The 19,741-nt window shown below is 53.4% G+C and overlaps 1 protein-coding gene across 1 annotated transcript; it reads left to right on the top strand.

The window, feature by feature from the left end:
• The first annotated feature begins 3,134 nt into the window (after positions 1-3,134).
• SDCBP2 (syndecan binding protein 2) lies at positions 3,135-19,623 on the top strand. The gene is made up of 9 exons (XM_037044275.1): positions 3,135-3,211; positions 10,474-10,546; positions 11,177-11,246; positions 11,989-12,089; positions 15,652-15,810; positions 16,410-16,585; positions 16,664-16,835; positions 18,797-18,888; positions 19,128-19,623. Exons 2-9 carry the CDS (start codon positions 10,493-10,495, stop codon positions 19,180-19,182), a joined length of 879 nt encoding a protein of 292 aa, XP_036900170.1. The 5' UTR covers positions 3,135-3,211; positions 10,474-10,492; the 3' UTR covers positions 19,183-19,623.
• Positions 19,624-19,741: the final 118 nt, after the last annotated feature.

Genomic DNA, 19,741 nt, shown 5'->3' with positions numbered 1-19,741 from the left:
TACATGTTCCAATTTTTATTTTGAAAATAGCCACTGCAGGGGAAGGATAAGTGGGCCCTGCCTTCAAGGAACTTGGGGTCTGGCTGGCAGCCCACGGTACACATGAGCAGCACAAGGTGGTTACTGTCACAGAACGAACTGGAACATCTGATCTAGGCTTCCCAGGTGGGAGGGACACGTGATGGCGATGGCCAGGGACACGCCCTGGAGGGGAGCCCAGTGGACCTGGCTGTGTGGAGTGGGGGCGGGGCAGGCGGTCCAGAAGCAGTAGCACAGGCAGAGGGGGGTGGGCTGAAGTAGGGACAGGAGGGGATATCAGCCTGGCTGGGACAGGGGTGTTGGGAGGACGCAGTGGAAAAGGTGATGAACGGGGCTGGGGGTGGACCACGGAGGCCTCAGTGTCGGGTCTGGGAGCTTGGGCCTGACCATCGTAACCCACCCCTGTGATCCTTGCGGGGCGGGGGGGGGGCTACTGGAGGCCTTGAGCAAGGTCACGCCCAGTGAAAGGTACTTCTCAGTGGCTGGAGTAGGGATAAGTCAGAGATGGGGGTGGCTAGAACACGGTGGAATGGAAAGACAGGTCCTGGGTGTAAGTGGGGGTTCGGGGAACAGGTCCTAAGTCCTAGGAGGTGCTGTGTGACCACAGGCAAGTCCTCTGCCCCTCTGGGCTGGTTTTCTTCCATCTTCTCTTAAAGGCCCTTTTAGACCATGAGGGGTGTGTGTGGGAGGTGGAGGGTTTTCACTTGGTTCAGTGGAAATCAATTTCTTACTTTTCTTTGGCCTTGAAGACCTGGCCTAAGGTGGGCCCATCACTCACAGCTTACATCATCCTTCACGACCCTGTGGCACAGCCCTGGGAGTGTCCCCACTTCAGCTGCAAGTGGCATTTTCCTCACCAAAGAGAACCCAAGACCTCAGAGCTACCTCCCAGCTGTGTGACTTGGACAGGGACTGCGCCTCCCCACCTGCCTCACAGGGAGGAAAGGGCCCCCCGTGAGGCCCCTAAAGCATCTGGGGCAGCGCCTGCTGCTGTGCAGGCGGGGCTGGAGGAGCATCCAGACTGGAGGAGAGCTTTTATGAGTTTATTTGAATCGAACTGACAACTGCCGGAAGCAAAGTCTCAAGGAAATAAGAAAAGGCTCCGGAGGATGGCACTCTGCAGCTCACCGTGTACATCAGAATCCAAGGAGAAGACGTGCGGACGGTTCCTTGAGACTCATTGGCAGTGGGTGAAGGGGGGGAGAAAGCAAATGGAAGAAATCTCTGGGGTTGGATAAAAAGTAAAACAGAGACATGCACTCTGTCACATTGGAGGGTGCAGGCTAGTTAATAATTAACAATCAGTGCCCAGCGATGGTATGTGGGGTGCAAGCTAACACGGAGGGTTCTGCGGTCTCTGCTGTGGTGTGGGGGTGTCAGGGTTTGGAAAAGACATCCTGACATTTCACAAATACTGTTATTTTAAAGGCAAAGGACAAGAGATGGGCTCACTTAAGGTGAAGACTGACTTAGGCAAGGGCGCTACAGGCCGAGGATGAGACTGCCCCCAAGACCCGCTCTTGGGAATTTTTACGTTCAGACCATCCTATGTGGTGGCTTCAGTCTCTGAGTTTGTAAGGCCGCCACGCAGGCCTCCCCGGAGCTTGTCAGGTTTAGTGTGTGGCCCTTTTCCATCCACAGCACTCAAAAACAAATGCTCTTCTTGCGATTGTCCCTGCCACGTTTCCCGTGGGGACTCTGGGCCGTAGGCTCCTCAGAGGAACAGTTACTCACCAGCCGGGGCCCCAGTCACGACCTGACACCCACGGCTAGTGCAGCTCCACCCAGGCTTGTCCTGGGCACTGTGACGTGGGGCTGCCCGGCCCAGTGAACAGCCAGATACTCGCCCCACCCTGCGTGGGTGTCCCATGTCACTCACAGGGGACTGCCCCACCCACAGGTCCCCGCTTCCTTCCCAGGCAGCAAGTGTAACAGGCTCCTCTGTGCAACTAACCCTACCAGGAACGAAATCCACCCCCTTTTTCTGTTTAATTTTATATGATTATTGTTGGGTTATGTAATACATTCAAATGTTTCAAAATTTAAAAGGTACCAAAAAATGTGCCAGATTAAAAAAAAAAATCCAGCCCTGACTGGTGCAGCTCAGAGGATTGAGCACCAGCCTGTGAACCAAGGGGTCGAAGGTTCAATTCCCAGTCAGGGCCCATGCCTGGGTTGCAGGCCAGGTCCCCAGTAGGGGGCATGGTGTGTGAAAGGAAACCACACACTGCTGTTTCTCTCCCTCTTTCCCTTCCTCTCTCTCTAAAAATAAATAAAATCCTTTTTTAAAAAATCCCCTCCTACCCCAGCACACAGCCCCTTAGTTCCCTTTCCTGGACACAACCAATCTGAATTCCTTCTTAAAGCAAATTTAATTTGTTTCCTCCTTGCAAAAATCATAAGCATTCAAAGCAAAAACTAACTTTAAAACAAAACCAATAAACACAGAAGCACAAACTGAACCCCACCCACCACCCAGATTTTCGGCATTTTAGTCTGTGTCCTGCCAGACTGTTTTCGGTGCACATCCACTTTTCAAAAACTGAGAACGAGTTACGAGAGGAGTGTAACGCTGCCTTTCAGCATCTTTTTTCTCTCTCGGGAACATTTCCTCACGGCTTCTTCCCCAAGTGGCTTCAATGGCTGTGTGATCTTCCAGGGACACTGACTGAACCAGACCCCAGCGACGGGCATTGGGATTTCTAGACTTCTCTATGATAAGCAACATGGCGATGGGTCCTCATTTTTTATTTTTATTTTTAAACAAATTCCTAGAAGAGGAAATGTTGGGTTACAATTTTTCCAGACCCTGGATACCCATCCAACTGTCCTCATGTCCAGCAGGACTGGTGTCCAATCTAAATCTAATTTCTCAACGCCAAGGTCTCGGTTCAAATCCCTTTTGACAGTAGCAGCTGTGTGTGCCCCTGACCCCGCCTCAGCATCTAGACGAAGGCCAAAGCCCTCCTCTGGGCCTGGTGACTTTTTTGTTTACTCAGCCAGGAAGAGTCACCTGGGCCAGTCCCAGGCCTGGGTGAGTCAGCTGACCAGGGGACGGGCACCACCCTGTCAGGAGCAGGAACCCCGCTGGGACAAGGGCCGCCACCCGCCAGGAGAAGCACAGAGACTCAGCAGTGGCTGAGAAGGACGTGTGGCAGCTCCTGGCCAGCAGGTAAGAGCCGCACCCCACCCCACCGCCCCTAGATACGGGGACTGGGATAAGCGGGCTTTGTTCTCACCCTATCCTCAGCCTTCTGGGACTTCCCAGACAGTTTCCTTTCAAGGTGGCTCCCCTCAAGTGTAAACTGAGGTTTCCTCGTCTGACCCCCGCCCTGGGCCAGGCTTGGGGGCTGAGAGATCTTCTTTATCTAGATGGGAGCCCTGGGCTCCTTCTGACTGCCTACAAAGGTGCTCAAGGAAATGGGATCCATACTTTGCTTCCTGAAGTGGGCCCTTGGAAGTCCAGACCAAAGGAAGCTGATTTCCACAAGGAGCTGGGAGTGTGGGCGTCAGCTTGTTACCAACTTCTCTGCCTGAAGCTGTTCTGTCAACAGCCTCCCCCCACCCCGCCCCCCATGGCAAGGAACAAACACCTTGGGCCAGTGGCTTAACCTAACAACTGGTTTCCTCACTGGGAGACTCAGAGTGGCCCCACAGGGTTAAGGAACTGAATGTGATAATGGACATGAGAGGCAGGCAGGTACCCTCCACACAGATGAAAATGGTGTTTCCAACGAGGCTGGTGTGCTGGGCAGGCACTGCGCTGCAGCTTTGCATACAACAGCCCCAGCTAATAACAATTCTTGTATCACTGTCACTTTTCATCTGGGCTCCCTGTGTCCACCCTGTTTCTCTATTCTCAAAACACCAGCCAGAGGGGAACCTATTAGTATGAAAGTTGGACCAGGTCACTCTGCTGCTCAAAATTCTGCAGGGCCCCGTCTCACTAGGGTACATGCCAAGTCCCCGCCTTGACCCACCAGCCCTCCAGGATCAGGCCCCTCTAATGCTTCCCAACCTCCTCTCTGGGTACTCCCCTCAGAGAGGGTAGGGTATTTCCCAACTCCCCTCTCTGTGTCCTCAGCCAGAGCATTTTTTCCCTACCTTTTAGGCTTTTACCCAAGTCCCCCATCACCCCCAGAGCCCAAGCAACGAGGCTTTTTGGCTTCCTGATGCTCTACCCTCCACCATGCTCCTTCTCCCCATCACTTCCCACCATCTAACACAGGGTACGCACTTACTTACCCCTGGCTAGAAAGTTAACCCTCCTCAAGGTCGGATGTCTTTTGTTCACTGCCTTACTACTGGTACCTAGAACAGGACTGGGACTTAGGTGCTCAGTAAAGGCACCGAATGAACAACAGCTAATGATTACTGTGTGTTAGACACTGTGCTGAGTGCTTTCCATATGTAGCTTATCTCTTTTTAAGAATCTTTTAATCTCCGCGATAACTTTGTGATGCAAATATTGTTACCTGCATTACAAAAGAAGACATTCAAAAGGACTCGTCGCAGCTTGTTCTCACAAGGCAGAAGCAGCAATCTGAACTCAGTTCTGGCACCTGCCCTGCCTCTCCTGGGCAAGGTTGGGGGAGCCTATGCCTTCTCTGAAGAAGCCCCCAGCTTCTCTCTAGCCGGCAGTGCACCCTGAGGAGGAGGGGCTAGGGTAGAGCTGGTGGCCTAGCAACAGCCTCTTTCTTTGCAACTCACAATATCCCTGGGCTAATTTGGCCTTCCAGGAGCTCTTCCTCTGACACTCTAACCCACGCTTCCCTCCTGCACAGTCTTCTGCAGGATGGATGAGTTGTCCACAGAACAAGTGGGAGGCCCCTAGTTTCAGCTCTTTGGAACATAGTGTTCAGAGGAGCGTTCTCACCGCAAGTCCAAAGATGGGGGCTGACGACCCCTTCCAGCCCTGCTGAACTCGGAGGGCCTGACTGCTGACTTACTGTGGGTGTTGTTATTGTTTTGAAACTTTCTGTATCAAAAAGTGCTGAAGCCCAGTGACAGAAACTCTGGCAAGTGCTGTGGGATAAATTCCTAGGGGAGAGGTGGGTTCTTTCCCTTTTGGAGGGGCTAATGAATTGCAGAAATCTATCAGTACCAAACTGAGCAAATCCTTCCACCATTAGAGTGGAGGAGCGAGACTTTCAACCTGCTGCATTAGGCTGATTTTGCTTCCTTTCTAGGCCCAGTGTTTTTCTTCAAAGGGCTTTTTTGGGCTTTCTTTTCCCTCTGTGTCTGCTTTTCCACTTCTTTAAGAAATGGTTAACTGGACGCCTGCTGAAAGGATTTGAGCATTGTTCTTTGACTCAGAGAGTGAGACAGGCAAACAAATACAGAGCAGTGTATATCCCACCCAGAAATGCCAAAGGCATTGATCACAGCAGGTGCTTCATCAATTTTAGTCAAATGAATGATGAATAGCTGAATATGAGATTTTGTGGTCTAGAGAAGGGAGCCTATGGGTGTGGACGTTGGGGGGAAAGCTCAGAACTGGAGTTCACCAGATGAACAAGGGGGAGAGAGGAAGTATGAATGGCATTCAAGACAAAGTGAACAGCATCCACAAAAGTACAAAGTCATGAACAAGCAGGGTGAGTTTTAGGATCAGCCTCTGGAATGAATGGAATGCAGGATGAGTATGGAAGAATGAGGTGAGGAAGTCAGGTCATGGAAATTTGAATACAAAGTTGAAGTGTGAGATTTATCTTAAGGGTAAATGCTGAAGGGTAAATCTTGAAGCCGTATGGACGGCTTCAAGAGCAGGAGCTCATGGTAACCCAGATTTCTGGCTCACACTGAGCGCTGGACTTAAGGGCTTCCGTAGAGGGGCAGCAAAGCTGGGGGAAATGAGTTCAAGAAACTGCAAAGATCTGGAAGGCAGCTGGGCTTTCAGGCCTGGGCCCACCTACCCCCCGGAAGAGGATTCTTCCCTGCCTTTCTCCTGACCCCTCCAGAATTCACGGTCCCCTTCCTTCCTCCAAGAGGACTTCCTCGTTGTCCTAGCCTTTTGTCCTGCAGCTCACAGACTCAACTGCCTGAGTCTCTTAGCAGTGGGTCCAATTTTGTTATGGGAAGTGATCTGTTCGGCCAAGCACAAGTCCCCTACCCTGGCAGCGGGGCCCAAATCACTCAGTTACCAGGCTGAGATTGCAGAGTGAAATCAGTGTGGACTGGGGCTGGGCACCTGTCGCTTGGCACCGGCTCAGGCAGGAGTCGGGGCCAGACAAGAAAACCATGAGAGAATGGGAAGGACTGTGGCGTCACAACGGGTAGGAAATAGTCGCTCGAAGGCGTTTCAAAATCCTAGGGAGCGAGGGGGAGGATTCTTGTTCAGTTCGACAAACGCAGGCGTGCTGACTTTGTCCACCTCCTTTGCCGTGGCTGCCTGAGTACGGATTCTTGTCAGCAGCGAGCGGCTCAACTGCACCCTCCTACTGCCGAGACCATAAACGGCCCTCCTCGGGGCACTAGCTTCTTTAAAGCGCGATTGGACTCGTGCAGCCTCCGGTCCGGTAAAGAGGACGCGGAGCCTGGCCGAGCCTTCCCGTGCCTTAATCTGCAGCTTTACCTGGTCTCTTTTGTGGATGCAGCGCCAACTACGGGCGCCTGCAGGAAGCGAGAGCCCGAGTAGACACCAGTAACCCACCACGCCAAAAACCAGCCGGGCGAGAAACCAACTGGTTTCCACCCCGCAACCGCAGGGGATCCTGGGAGTCGCCTTTAGCCGAGCGCTGGCCGGGAGCGAGACGCATGCGCCTTAGATGCCGCAGCGCGCCCTAGCGGCCTGGCGGGGCCACTGCACAGATGCCGTAGTCCATAGCAACCGGAAGAGGTCGCTCCGGGCTGGGCCGGGATCAAGCTCGGGGATGAGAGTCCCAGTCGTTTGGAGATCGTTGATGGCTTGATGCATTGGGAAACTGAGGCTTGGGGAGACGATTAGACCCTGGGGACCGTTGGGGCTTTCTCTGATGCCCCAGTACATGGAGTTTGTGCTTGGCTGCTCGCATTTGACAGAGCGGGAATTGAGGGAGGGAGGGGGTGGGTTCCTCCACGGTGGCCGTTTCCTCTGGGTAAAAAACTCAGTCCCTATCTTATTACAAAGGAGAAATGAGGGCAATGAAAGTAATTTACAATAGGAGATTTTACATTTCACTATGTAAAAGCTCAGACCCGATCATGCGTGCACCTAACTTAAACTGATTACATTTGTATTTAATAAAACATAATATTCAAATGAATTTTGCCAACGGTTTGTATTTGGCATCTTCAGTCGAAGGCTAAATGTATTTGTATAAAAGCATGTAATCACTGTGACAGCTATAAATGCAGACACATATAGATGGGTGTGTTTTGGTGACTAACCCGTGGTGAGAAGGATCGACTGTGACTTTCCGAAATAGTGAACAAAACAAAACATAACTTCCCTCGTTAACTTGGCATATGCATTTCTGGATGCTTCCCTCGTTACCTTGGCATATGCATTTCCGGATGGTATATATGCTATGTTAAAACGGGGAAAAAGTCGTTGTATCTGTACGTCAAACAGGTTACAATAGGTTACCTTCAGGTGTGCCCACCTGAAGGTTTGCAGGATGTTGGGAAGCCATGCAGGCCCGAGGACAATTTGTGGTGAATTATTCTGTGCAGGACAAGCGGCCCAGATCTGTGCTCCCTGCTTCCTACAGGCTAGTAGTGTCCCCTCAGTGTTGTGACCCCCCAGTAATGCCCACACAAATCTCCACTCTGATCTTTGGAAAACCACTGATTTACCCGGTCAAATAACTTTTGCCCGCATTTCCTGTACATGCTGGGCACTTTTGGTGGACAGGCCTAGTGTGGTGAAGAGGACAAAGCCCCTTGACCTTCTGAGGTTGGCTCCAGTAGGAGAAAATACCCAGATATTAATCAGATGTGATAAATAGCTTGACCATACAGGCAGTACAAGTCAGGGTTAGGAACAAAAGAAGACCCAGCCCAAAAGAGGATCCCATGACCTGGAAAAACAGCAGAGAAGTAGCAATGGAGCTGAGCCTTGAAAGAGCGCCAGGTGGAGCAGGGCAGTGTGCCAGACAGATGGACCGGCATGATTGGAACAGGTCCGGGGTCCCTGGCACACAGTGGGCATGCAAATGCGCGTGGATGGATGGATGATCGGCCGAGACACAGAGCATGTTTCGGGCAGGGAGTTGTTGGGGCCCAGAGCAGGTGGCCGTGGTGAAAGTGTCACAGAAGCGGAGAAAGGGTTGCATCGTCCCGACCTGGGAGTGATTTCCAGGAGGTACATCTCTGACTCTGCTCTTCCAGAGGGCAGCGGCTAAAAATATCACCGCTCTGCGGCTTCAGCATTGGAAAAAACAGGCCGGGGAGGGGGGGCCTCTTACTCTCACATCTGCCTGTCATGCATGATCCGGGTGGCGGGGCATGCTTTGGCAGATGGCACCTGCTGAGGACTGTCTCAAGCATGTGCCCAGAGTATGTGCACAGTGGGAAAGTGGGGAAGGCCCCGGCGGGGCTAAAGGAGGTCAGAGTCAGTCTCCCTCTCCTCCGAGGTCAATCACTGACCTCACGAGATGATCACGTCTGCCCTGAAGGCCAGGGTAGGGCAAGGATCTGGAACTCCCTGCCTCCAGGAGCCAAGCTCCCCGTGCAGATCTGCTGGGTGGGTGTTCGGGGAAAGCCGTGTGGCCCGATCTGGGAGGTGGGCTGCAGCTCAGCCCTGGCTCAGTGTTGTTTGCAGAAAAGTTGCTCTTGCATTGCCACACATTGTTGTTTTTCAATGCAATTAGAAGTGAAGAATTTTATGTTTCTGTATTTTAAAATGTTGGCACTAATTCAAATAAAAATCAAATAACAAGAGTGTGAGCCCTGGCCGCGTGGCTCAGTTGGTAGGAGTGTTGTCCCATGCACCAAAAGGTTGTGGCTTTGATTCCCAGTCAGGGCACATACCCAGGGTTCAATCCCTGGTTGGGGCAGGTAAGGAAGGCAACTGATCGATGTTTCTCTCTCTCTCTCTCTCTCCTTTCTTCTCTCTTGAAAACCAGTAAAGTTATCCTTGGGTGAGAATTAAAAAAAAGAAAAAAGAGGCTCACAGAACACATTTGAGACTCTGGGCCTTGTTTCCATTCTAGGAAGGTAGGTGTCCTGAGGACATCAGAGCTTTGCCTCAGAGGAGGCAAAGGAAAAAAGTGAGAGCCTCAGAGAAAAAAAGTGAGAGCCCAGCAGAATTTACTGCTTCTGGCAATATTATTGAGTTAGTGTCCATGCTGGGGCTGAGGTTTCTGTAGCAAATGAGAAGGCCCCAGTTCTTGCCCTTTTGGAACTCCCAATCAGACAAGGTAGATGGACAAATAAAGAGGCAACTACAAGAATAGTGAATAATCAGCAAGAGTAAGGACATGGGGTGGGGGTGGGGTGGGGGGAGAGCGCACAAACTGAGGCAGGCTTCCTGAAAGAAGAGTGCTCTGATGTGGGACTGGAAATGATGGGTTAGCTAGGCGGCAGGAAGCAGAAGGGGCAGAGGAGTATTCCAGAGAGAGGCAATAACACAAGCAAAGACCCTGAGACATGAAAAAACCTGACTTATTCAAGGATATGAAAGTATCTCCTCACATTCCACCCAGGAACGAAATAAAGCACCACAGGTAATTCCTCTGAGTGTCTGTGGGTACCGTGCTGCAAGGTCCTACAGATTCTCCTCTGGGACAGTTAGAAGGTACTTAGTAAATGTTCACGGTGCTCCCCCAAATCCGCATTCCCTCCACCCTTAGGAACAAAGCTCTGTTGAATTTTAAAATGTTGCAACAGTCTGTATGCCTGTTTTCAGGGATTTCTATTGGCCTTGCTTCGCTGTGGCCAAGATCAAGGCTGGGAATGGGCGTTACATAGCAGGAACTCAAATGCTCAAGGTGACAAGGGGTGCGGGGAGTGGGAAGGAATTCCGAAGGGCCTGCTGCCTTTCTGTTGTAACACTAAGTCCCCCTGCACTGGACACTGGACTGAATTCTGGGTGGTTGTGGGACCATGCTTTGCAAACCTGTAACACAGGCCGGTATGCAACAGGTACTCACCATGCACCTACTGGGGTGAATTTAGGTCTCGTAAGCACGTCTGATCTTTGAAACAGGGCAGGCAGGGACATGGCACTTACTGCTGCTGTTCCTGACCAGCATGTCCCGGGTGGTTCCCTGGGGCCAGGTTTGAAAGCCCAGAATCAATCCAATGTAGTGGGGTGGAATTCTGCAGGGGTGGGGACCGTGAGCCTGGGAACCAAAGAGACTTGGGTGCAAACCCCAGCTCCCCCATTTCCAAAATGAGAGGTAACTATGCCTTGCTGATACCTTTCTCATCCTGAGAGTGCTGAGTGGCAGGCAGATAGGAGGCAGGCATCCGTGCCTCCTCTCATCCCTCCTTTCCCCCTGTGCCCTGCAGGGTGTTTCCGGGAGCAGCCATGTCCACCCTGTACCCATCTCTGGAGGACCTGAAGGTGGACCAAGCCATTCAGGTAAGCTGCCAGTCCGTGTTAGGCCGGGCCCTCTGGTGGAGCCTTCAGGATACCCCAGGGTAACTAAGGGGAACTTGTCTTGGAAGTTGGTGGGTGGTGGGGTCCCCAGGCATGCGGCTCACCCCTGAAGGGTCTGCTGGGTGGGGCCAGTGCCCCAAGGTCGGGACAATGGAGTCATAGCACAAATGGCAAAGATCAAACAGCTTCAGACCGGCCTCTCTTGCGCCCCCTCTGTCCCAGCGCTTCCTCCACCGGGGTTCGGGCCCCAGGCTGCCGGGCAGGCGTTTGGCCTGCGCAGCCCCCCACCCCTTCTTCTTTCCATCCCACCTGTGGGCCCAGTGGATTTTGAGACTTCGGAACTTTTTGACTAGGAACTTGGTTGGGACTTGGGCCTTAAAGTTCCGGCTGCCTCAGGGAAAAAATGGGTCATGACATTTGGTGGCTTATGGAGAATGACAATGAACCTGCCCTAGAAGCATGGACATGTCCAGAGACCACATTTACACATGACCTGAGCTCCATGGACACCCCTAAGGCCCGCCAGAACACCCAATGCCCTGACTCCCACGTTCCAAGGGTTTGGGGATGGGGCCCAGACACAGCTGACCAGCCCCCCCAACCTCTCCCCAGGCCCAGGCCAGAGACACACCCAAGATGCTCACCTTTCCCACTCAGGAGACAGCTGCCCCCCAGCCTTCAGGTGAGTGAGCGGGGTGGGGGCGGTCCTGACCAAGAGTGACCTCTTCTGGCTATTTCCGGTTCTTGCCTGCCCCTGCGCTGTGCCCTCTGGGCAGGGCTTCCCTTCCCCAGGAAGGACAGGAAGTACAACTGTGGCTTAGGGGGGGCACACACTTTCCTGATTGGGGGCCATCTCCTCTGATGCTGCATGAGGGGGCCAGGATATTTGTGGCGGCCCCCAGGTTTGTTCGTGGCTGTCTTGATTCAGGTTTCGTTGCAGCAAACTTGAACTCAGGCCCAACTCTCCCCCTCCTCCCTGGGTACCCGGGCCTCGGAGACGCCCCTGGGATAGACGCCTGCCTCCCTTCGGCTGTGGATTTCTTAGAGCAGGGCCTCATGGCCACAACGCCAGCCCTGCAGTTCATGTTGGCTGACTGGTGCCAAGCAAAGCCAGTTGAGCTAAACACCAAAGCGGTACATGAGGGACTTGGTGTCCCAGGCTGCTCCTGGGGAAGGCAGGCGGCTGCCCTTCAGACCTTCTGAGGAGAGGGCCACATCACCATCGCGTATCCCTACTTCCTCTGCCGCAGTCCCCGCGCTCCGGGGACGCACAGCGTTCCCAGGGATACACTGCTCTCTCGGGGACTGACAGCATTCCCAGACCCTGTTTCTCAAAACTGAGCGACTGCGCTGGAGCCAGGCAGGTGTGGCTATGCCCTGCACTTGAGTAACGCCTTTTTTCTTCCTTCTTCCCTCCCCATCAGTTTTGTACCCCAACCTGGCAGAACTGGAAAATTACATGGGTCTTTCCCTCTCCAGCCAAGAAGTCCAAGAGAACCTGCCTCAGATTCCAGACGCTGCCAGTGTGGGTACCTGTCTCTTGCCGGAAGTGGTCTTCCAACTCTCCTTCTCTCTTGGTCTTGTGGCTCTGTTTCTTGGTGGCACTTTTCACTTTTAGCCTTTGTTTTAAATGCTGTGGAACTTCACGGTGTCCAGTGGGCTCTGTGGGCGGAGGGCCGCTGTCTGTCCTTTGACCGCTGGCTTCCGGCTGCTGAGTGAGAAGGAAGGATATTCAACCCAGCCTGAGTCTGGGGGCTTCTCCTGAAGGGCTGCCTGTGACTTCAGAGCAGCTGCATGGACAGGCAGAGGTGAGGGGGAGGAGCTGGCACTGAGCCCTGGTCCCCGCATTAAACAACACGGCTTGGTTCCTGCTCTCCGTGGCTCAGGGAGCAAAAGAAACCCTGACACAGAAACACTTTGGAACTGGGTTCACTTACAGACTCAGTCCCCACGCAGGCCCCTCCCAGTTAGCTCCAATCCTCGAGGCCACCTGTCACACCCTTGTCTGCAGAGCTCACCCTGAACCCCTGAAAACCAATGGCAAAGTGCAAGGGCGAGTCTTGCCCAGTCTGGAGGATTTCATGGAGGTGGCGGAAGGGATAGTGAGAAATGCCACAGCCACACACAAAGCCTCAGACAAATGAGGATTTCACAGGTGAACATGACAAGGATGAGGACATGTGGGGTCCTGACGAAAACCCCGCCCCGTGGGGACCCCCTGGGGTGTTTCGTTGAATGACCCCTTGATAGTCATGCTGTGAAATGCAAACACAAAGCAAGAAGGTCATGCGTCTGTAGTTCAACTTTCACTCACTGATTTAGCCCTCTCTGTTCCAATAATTAGGATATAAATGCACATAACCTAAATTATGATAAAAATACGACAGCTGAATGCATTTTATAATACTTAAAAGTTTTGTGTTTGTTTTCAGCCTTTTGCTTATAAATGATCATTGATTCTCAGGAAGTTACCGAGCACTGAGAAGGGCACCCCAGACGGTACCCTTTGCCCGGTCTCCCCGAGGGCTGTGCTCTCCGTACCCAAAGCCCGCTATTGGAGCAGCCACCGCCACCGGTGCTTGCGTGCATGTGCATGTGTGCGTGCGTGCGTGCGTGACAGAATTCTCTGTTGTTTTACCTCCCGCACGGGGTCACGCGACCTACGCACAATCAGCATAGTTCCTCACCCCACGCTGGCCCTCAAACTCAGGCCCCCACCACCCCCAGCCCCGGGCAGCCACTCTGCTGCTTTCTGTCCCTCTCCCTTTGTCCTCTCAGAACCTCACCTAAGCGGAGTCCTATAGGGCGGGGCCTTTCGGACGGGCTTTTTCACTCAGTGCAACCCCCTTGGAGCTCCTTGGAGCCCCAACTCCTTGGAGCCGCGCAGCTCTTTTCCTGCTGAGCGGGGCTCCGCGGCGCGCACGCACCGCCCTTCGTCTAACCCGCAGAGGGACGCTTCAGTTGTGTCCAGTGTGGGGCTACTATACGAATGAAGGGTTTTGTATGAACATAAGTTTTCGTATTTCTGGGGTAAATGCCCAGGCGTGCAATTGCTAGGTTGAATGATAAATGTCTGTTTTAATTCTTAAAGAGACAACTAAACTATTTCTAGAGCGGCTTGACTGTTTTCTTTTCCTGCTGGCAACACACCAGGGCTCCGGTTTCTTCACGTGCTCGCCAGGATTTGCTGTGATCACTGTTTTTAGCTTTAGCCATTATCATGGGCGAAGTCACATCTCGTCATGGTCTTAATTTGCTTTTTTCTCGTGGCTGGTGATTTTGAACATCTTTTCCTAATTTTATTTGCCATCTGTATATATTTTTTCAGGAAAATGGTTCTTCATTTCTTTGGTTTAGTTTCTAAATGGATTGTATGCTTTTTTAAAGTCAAGTTTTGAGAATTCTGTATTCCGGATTCCTTTGTGGCTACATTTCACCTCACGATATGTGGTTTGTAAATATTTTCTCCCAGAGCGTGGCTTCTCTTTTATCCTATTAAAAGAGTCTCTCGCAGGGCAAAAGTTTTTAATTTTGGTGGGGTCCAGTGTATCGATATTTTTTCTTTTATGAGTCATGCTTCACTGTCCTAAGGAATTTTCACTAAGCTCTGGGTCCTGAAGATTTTCCCCCTTTATTTCCTTCTAAAACTGTTACAGTTTCATGCTTTGCATTTAAATTTAAGATTGAATTTGGGTTAATGTTTGTATCAGGGGTGAGGTGTAGGTCGAGATTCATATTGTTGCCTGTGTGTGTTCAGTTGCTGCGGCGCCGTTTGCGGAAAATGCTCCTCTTTCTCCACCGAACCCCCTTGCCTCTCCCGGAATGCACAGCTGGCCCCACTGGTGTGAGGCTCTTTCTGGATTCTCTGTTCTGTTTCGCAGGCGGCCCTCCCTCTGCCAGTACCTCGCTGTCTTGATTACTGTGGTGTAGGGTGAGCCTTCAAATGTGGCTGAGTGTGTCTCCCCGCTTCATCTTTTTTGTTAGGATAATTTTAGCTATTCTCTGTCTTTTCATATAGTCCAGCCTAACCTTGCCTGTGCCTAGAAAACATCTTATAGGTATTTTGGTAGAAATTGCATTCAGTCTGTATTATCAATTTGGAGACATCTGACAGCTTTACTTTGTTCTTTCAACCCACGAATGCAGACTCTCTCTCCATTTATTTCTATCATTTTTGGTATCTTTCACCAGTGTTTGTAAGTTTCCGCATACACTCTACAAGCTCATTGTTAGTATGTTAAAGGGCACTTGATTTTTGTATGTCGATCTTGCTCCCTGTGGCCTCGCTGAATTCACTTACTAGTTCTGGGAGTTTGCTCATAGATTCCTTGACATTTTCTAGTTGGTCATAATGTCATCTGCAAATGGGGACCATCTTATTTCTTCTTTTCCAATCTGTAGGCCTTTTCTTTTCTTTCCTTTTCCTTCCTTGCCTTATTGTCCTGGCTAGTTCTTCCGGTGCAGTTCTTAATAGTACTGGTGCGCTTGGGCATCATGCCTTGTTCTGGGGAAAGCATTTATTCATCTTTTAAAAATTTATTTATCTTTAGAGGGGAAGGGAAGGAGAGAGGGAGAAAAATATCAATGTATGGTTGCCTCTCGTGCGTTCCCTGCTGGGAACTGGCCTGCAACCCAGGCATGTGCCCTGACTGGGAATCAAACCGTGAACCTTTGGTTCACAGGCTGTGCTCAATCCACTGAGCTACACCAGCCAGGGCCATTTATTCATTTTTACACTTATAGCTTAATTTTTTCAGACAAAAAGCAAATCCAGCTCACTCTTTCCCATTGGTCACTATTGCTATGAAATGTTTCTTTTATTTTTACGTGAATTTTGAGGGAGTCTTTTCCTGTTACCAATCAGCCTTGGAAAACTAGGGCCTCTTTTCTGTCTACTGCCTGGCTGTTTCTCAAGAGCATAGACTTTGGTGCCCCCTAGTGGCCTCATGGAGTCATGTTTCTCGGCTCCAGCAGAGAAGCGTGTGAACTGAGGGTGGGATGGGCCCCAGGGACCATCGAATCCTCTTTTCCCCATCCTTCCTTGTCCCAGGGGGCTGGCTGACCCTTTCCTTCCCTGGTGTCTGCAGACGGTGGTCTCTGGCCCCTTGCCCGGCCAGGTGGTGGCGCCGGTGTCCGGGAACAACCTGGGCGTGCGGCGTGCGGAGATCAAGCCCGGGGTGCGGGAGATCCATCTATGCAAGGATGAGCGTGGCAAGACCGGGTTGCGGCTGCGGGCCATCGACAAGGTGGGGCTGGGGGTGGGGAGGGAGGGGGGGGCCCTTCGGAGGGTGATGGGCGTACAAGACAGGGCACTTAGCATCCTGAGCCACCCAAGCCCAGAGAGGACAGGACAGCGTGGAGTGGGAGTGGAGTGGTCGTCCGCAGTGAGGAAGATGCAGAGTGTGCTGGGAGCAAAGCCCTCCTAACCCTCAAGCCTAGGCTCCTCCTCTCAACCCCACCCCCAAGGCTCACGGGCTGGTGCTGGGTTGCAGCAGAGACCTGCCACCAGCCTCTCAGGGGCTCCCCGCACCTCTGTCCCCCAGTTCCCAGGGATCTGCTGCCAGCTGGCTGTCTATAGGGCCTTCCTGCCATGGTGAGAGGCTGTGCAGTCTAGTGGTTGTGGGTGCAGCCTCCAGCCAGGCTTGAACTTCGGACTCAGCTGCCCCCTAGCTGTGTGGCCTGGAGTGTTTCTTCCCCGAGATGATGGGGTAACCAGCGCACCTGCTGGTGGGCTGTAGTCCCAGTACCCGCCCCGCCCCCAGGAGAACCAGGGGGAAAACAACAGCTGGGAGGAGAGACCTGGGCTCCGGGGGAGGGGAGCTGACTGGGGCCTGGCCTCTCCCAGGGGCTCTTTGTGCAGTTGGTACAGGCCAACACCCCCGCATCCCTTGTGGGGCTGCGCTTTGGAGACCAGATCCTGCAGATTGACGGGCGAGACTGTGCCGGGTGGAGTGCAGACAAGGCGCACCGCGTGGTGAAGAAGGCGTCCGCGGAGAAGATCGTCATGGTCGTTCGGGACAGGTGAGTAGCCAGTCGCAGGGGCCCCTCTGTTTGCCTCCGGCCACGTCCCAGGTCCAACCCACCGTCCCTTCCCGGCAGGCCATTCCAGCGGACTGTCACCATGCACAAGGATGGCACTGGCCACGTGGGCTTCGTCATCAAGAAGGGGAAGGTGGTCTCTATAGCCAAAGGCAGTTCTGCGGCCCGCAACGGGCTCCTCACCAACCACTACGTGTGTGAAGTGAACGGGCAGAATGTCATCGGGCTGAAGGTAGGCCAGCGGCCGGGCTCCGTCCCAGAACTGCAAGGGCAGGGAGACTGCTGGGCGGCGGGAGGGCCCATGTCTGTGGGCAGGCTGCTGTTCCCATCCGAGTTTCCAGCCTCCGTTTCTTCATCCTGAGGTTGCTGCAAGGATTCAGCGAGATAATAAGTACATAAAACTTTGGGCACACAGCTAAGTGCTCAATAAATATTAGTGTTGATATTAACACATGGAGGCCAGTGATGTGGCAGAAAGAGGAGGTGTGACGACCCGTGAAAGGACACAGGTGCCCAGGTGGCTACTGGCTGCACAAACACCTCCCTCCTTTGTGAGGTGCTTCTGTTTGCGTCCTGGTTCACGTGACGGGCATATTTCAGAAACCCATTACCAGCCTCTGCTCATTTCTCAAGGCGGGTGAGCGTGGTGACTTTTATCTCTGCAACAAAAGAAGGAGCTGGTGGTCTGGAGTCAGTGCTGAGGGTGCGGACTTCGGGGCGGGCACCTTCAGCCAAGGGACGGTGGATGATGACAAGTCACATGCCTTTAGGGCGCTGGATGAGTGAAAGTGATTTTATCCTGACTTGATGAACCCGGACTCCGAGCGGTCCTCATCCCAGGTGTAATTTAGAGGAGGGTCCCTCTGCCTCCCGCAGCCAGGGCTTTGGGCTCACGTGGCAGGGCTCCCCCCCCAGGAAGTGGCCTGGGTGGTGCCGTTCATTCCTCAGCTGCCATGGTCTTTCAGGCCAGCCCCCCCACCCCTCACAGGGGCCCTCACCAAGCCATTCCGGTCACATGGCTGCTTCTCTGTGCCTGACAGTCACCCCCATCTTCCCAGGAGGCCCGTTCTGGAGGTTCAGGAAGTTCTTCTTGAGGTCTGTCCAAGGTCCCTCCTCCTGCATCTCCCCCCTCAGGGGTCAGGGGTCAGGGGTCAGCCAGGACGATCCAAAGGGAACCCACTAAAACTAAAATGCCGAGAACACTGATACCAATTCTGAGCAGCCGGCTCTTTCAGATGTAGTGACTGCACCCTTTCAAAGCATTATAGCTCATTGACCCTAACGGCTGAGGGGCAGCCATTGTACGCACCAGGCTTCAGTATGGACTTACCGGTTACCCCGCCAAACCAGTTGTGGTGAAGCTCTCATGATGGGGCTGGTCCCTTTTCTGAATGGCCCCAGACGGCTGTGCTTCCTGAGATTACGTTTTCAAAGTTTATCTGCTTTCACTCTGTGGCCATCACTAGTTCTACGTAGCACGTCTTCTCCCACTTATCCTGGAACAACTAAGAAAACCCAAACCAAGTTAGAGAAACAAGTGAAGTCAAGGGCGTTAGCCTCTGGGTGAGGGCCATTGCTGTTGCCATCGCCTCAACGTTCAGCCTGCTTGGCGTACTTCGCGTGGAGACTCTTGTTTCCTGTGCTCCCTGGGATCTCAGTGGCTTCAGTGGGCCTTTCTCTTTCCACTGGTGAACACGGTGTAAGAGGGAGACGTCCCCTGTGGGCTCAGCTCAGGCTGGCTGGCTGGCAGCGGCCGGGCGGGCGGAGGGTGCCCCCGATGTCCCCCGCTGCCTGGTGGTTCTCTTTCTGCTTTGGGGCCAGGACCCCAGCGTGACTGGGGCCAGGGAGATGGAATCGAAGATGGGGCCTGGTGAGATTCTGGGGCTTAAGTCAGGGAGGGAAGGAGGGCGGTAATGCTTGCAAGGCCCTGTTACAGGCCAGGCCCCTGGGACTGGCCCTGGAGGTGAGGGTGGGGAGTGGCATGCTCCTTCTGCCACTGGGCTCCTGGGGGAGAGGCCCCGGTCTCGCTCCAGCAGAGCCTCCCCTGCGTGTCTGCCGGGGCCCTCACCGGAGGGGTGGCCCGGCCCCTGCAGCCGGGCGCCAGTAGCACCTGACTCTAGCAGGTGCTACACTGACCCCTCCACAGAGTTGCCTCTGGGCCCCAGGGTGACCGCTCGCTCGCCTCCTCTGTAGGACAAAAAGGTCACAGAGATCCTGGCCATGGCCGGGAACGTCGTCACCCTGACCATCATCCCAACTGTGATCTACGAGCACATGGTCAAAAAGTAAGGCGGGCTTCTCTCCCTCCCCACCCCTCCGCTGCCCAGCTTCCTCCAGGCTCACCAGTGCGCCGCCCACCCACCCTCCCCTCCCCCACCCTCCCCCTACCCTCCACGGTGCCTGGTGGCTCCTGGTGATCTGCAGGTCGTAGAAATCAGAGTGGAGGCCCAGGTGGGGTGCACAGGCTTCGGGGAGGAGGGGAGGCACTGGCAGTTCTGGCCACTGTTGCTGTTGCCGCTTGCAGGTTGTCCCCGACCCTGCTCCACCACGGCATGGACCACTCTGTCCCAGATGTCTGAAGTCACAAGAGGGCAGCTCGGCTCTCCCACCCTTCCGCAGGAAAGGGAGAGCCCTCCAGGACCTGCTGCCTGGGGGCGCGGGTGTCTCCACAGGGGTGTTCCAGGTGGGGTGACAGTGGATCATGTCGCCTGTCATTTATGACACAGGCCTCCTTGGAGCCTCAGACTCCTGCCTGCACTGAGGCAGGGGCGGTGCCCACGGGCAGCCTGCCCTCCGAGCCGGTTGAAACGCGGGGCACGCAGGCAAGGCCGTCTACGTGCTTCTTGCAGTTGCCGCTTGGTCCCTCTCAAAATTTTGCCTCTCCAAGAAAAACAGTCCCATGTACTGAGAACAGAAACACGATCTTTGCACGAATGTTTTCTTTTTCCTTCATTTGATCTTGGTCACAAACTGTACATAGTTGTAACTCCTGTGTTTTGAATAAAGCTTTGGTTTTAAATGGAATTCCTTCCTGAAAAGTAATTGAAAATCCCAGAATTTCAGTCCCATGACATGCCAGAGCTGGTTTTCTTTTAGGCAAGCGTGAGACCAAAGCCTTTCCTCCGAACCGCTTCTGGG

Source organism: Sturnira hondurensis, unplaced genomic scaffold (assembly GCF_014824575.4).
Source record: "Sturnira hondurensis isolate 20B ecotype Veracruz unplaced genomic scaffold, ASM1482457v3 Scaffold0004136, whole genome shotgun sequence".
NCBI lineage: Eukaryota > Metazoa > Chordata > Mammalia > Chiroptera > Phyllostomidae > Sturnira > Sturnira hondurensis.
This window is presented reverse-complemented; position numbering and strand designations above follow the sequence as displayed.

What these genes read in the sequence shown, in the direction of transcription:
- SDCBP2 (XM_037044275.1), top strand. Translation starts at nt 10,493, where the DNA reads ATGTCCACCCTGTACCCATCTCTGGAGGACCTGAAGGTGGACCAAGCC. An exon ending in AGATTCCAGACGCTGCCAGT is followed by an intron (nt 12,090 to 15,651) that starts GTGGGTACCTGT and finishes TGGTGTCTGCAG; the next exon opens with ACGGTGGTCTCTGGCCCCTT. An exon ending in GGCTGCGGGCCATCGACAAG is followed by an intron (nt 15,811 to 16,409) that starts GTGGGGCTGGGG and finishes GGCCTCTCCCAG; the next exon opens with GGGCTCTTTGTGCAGTTGGT.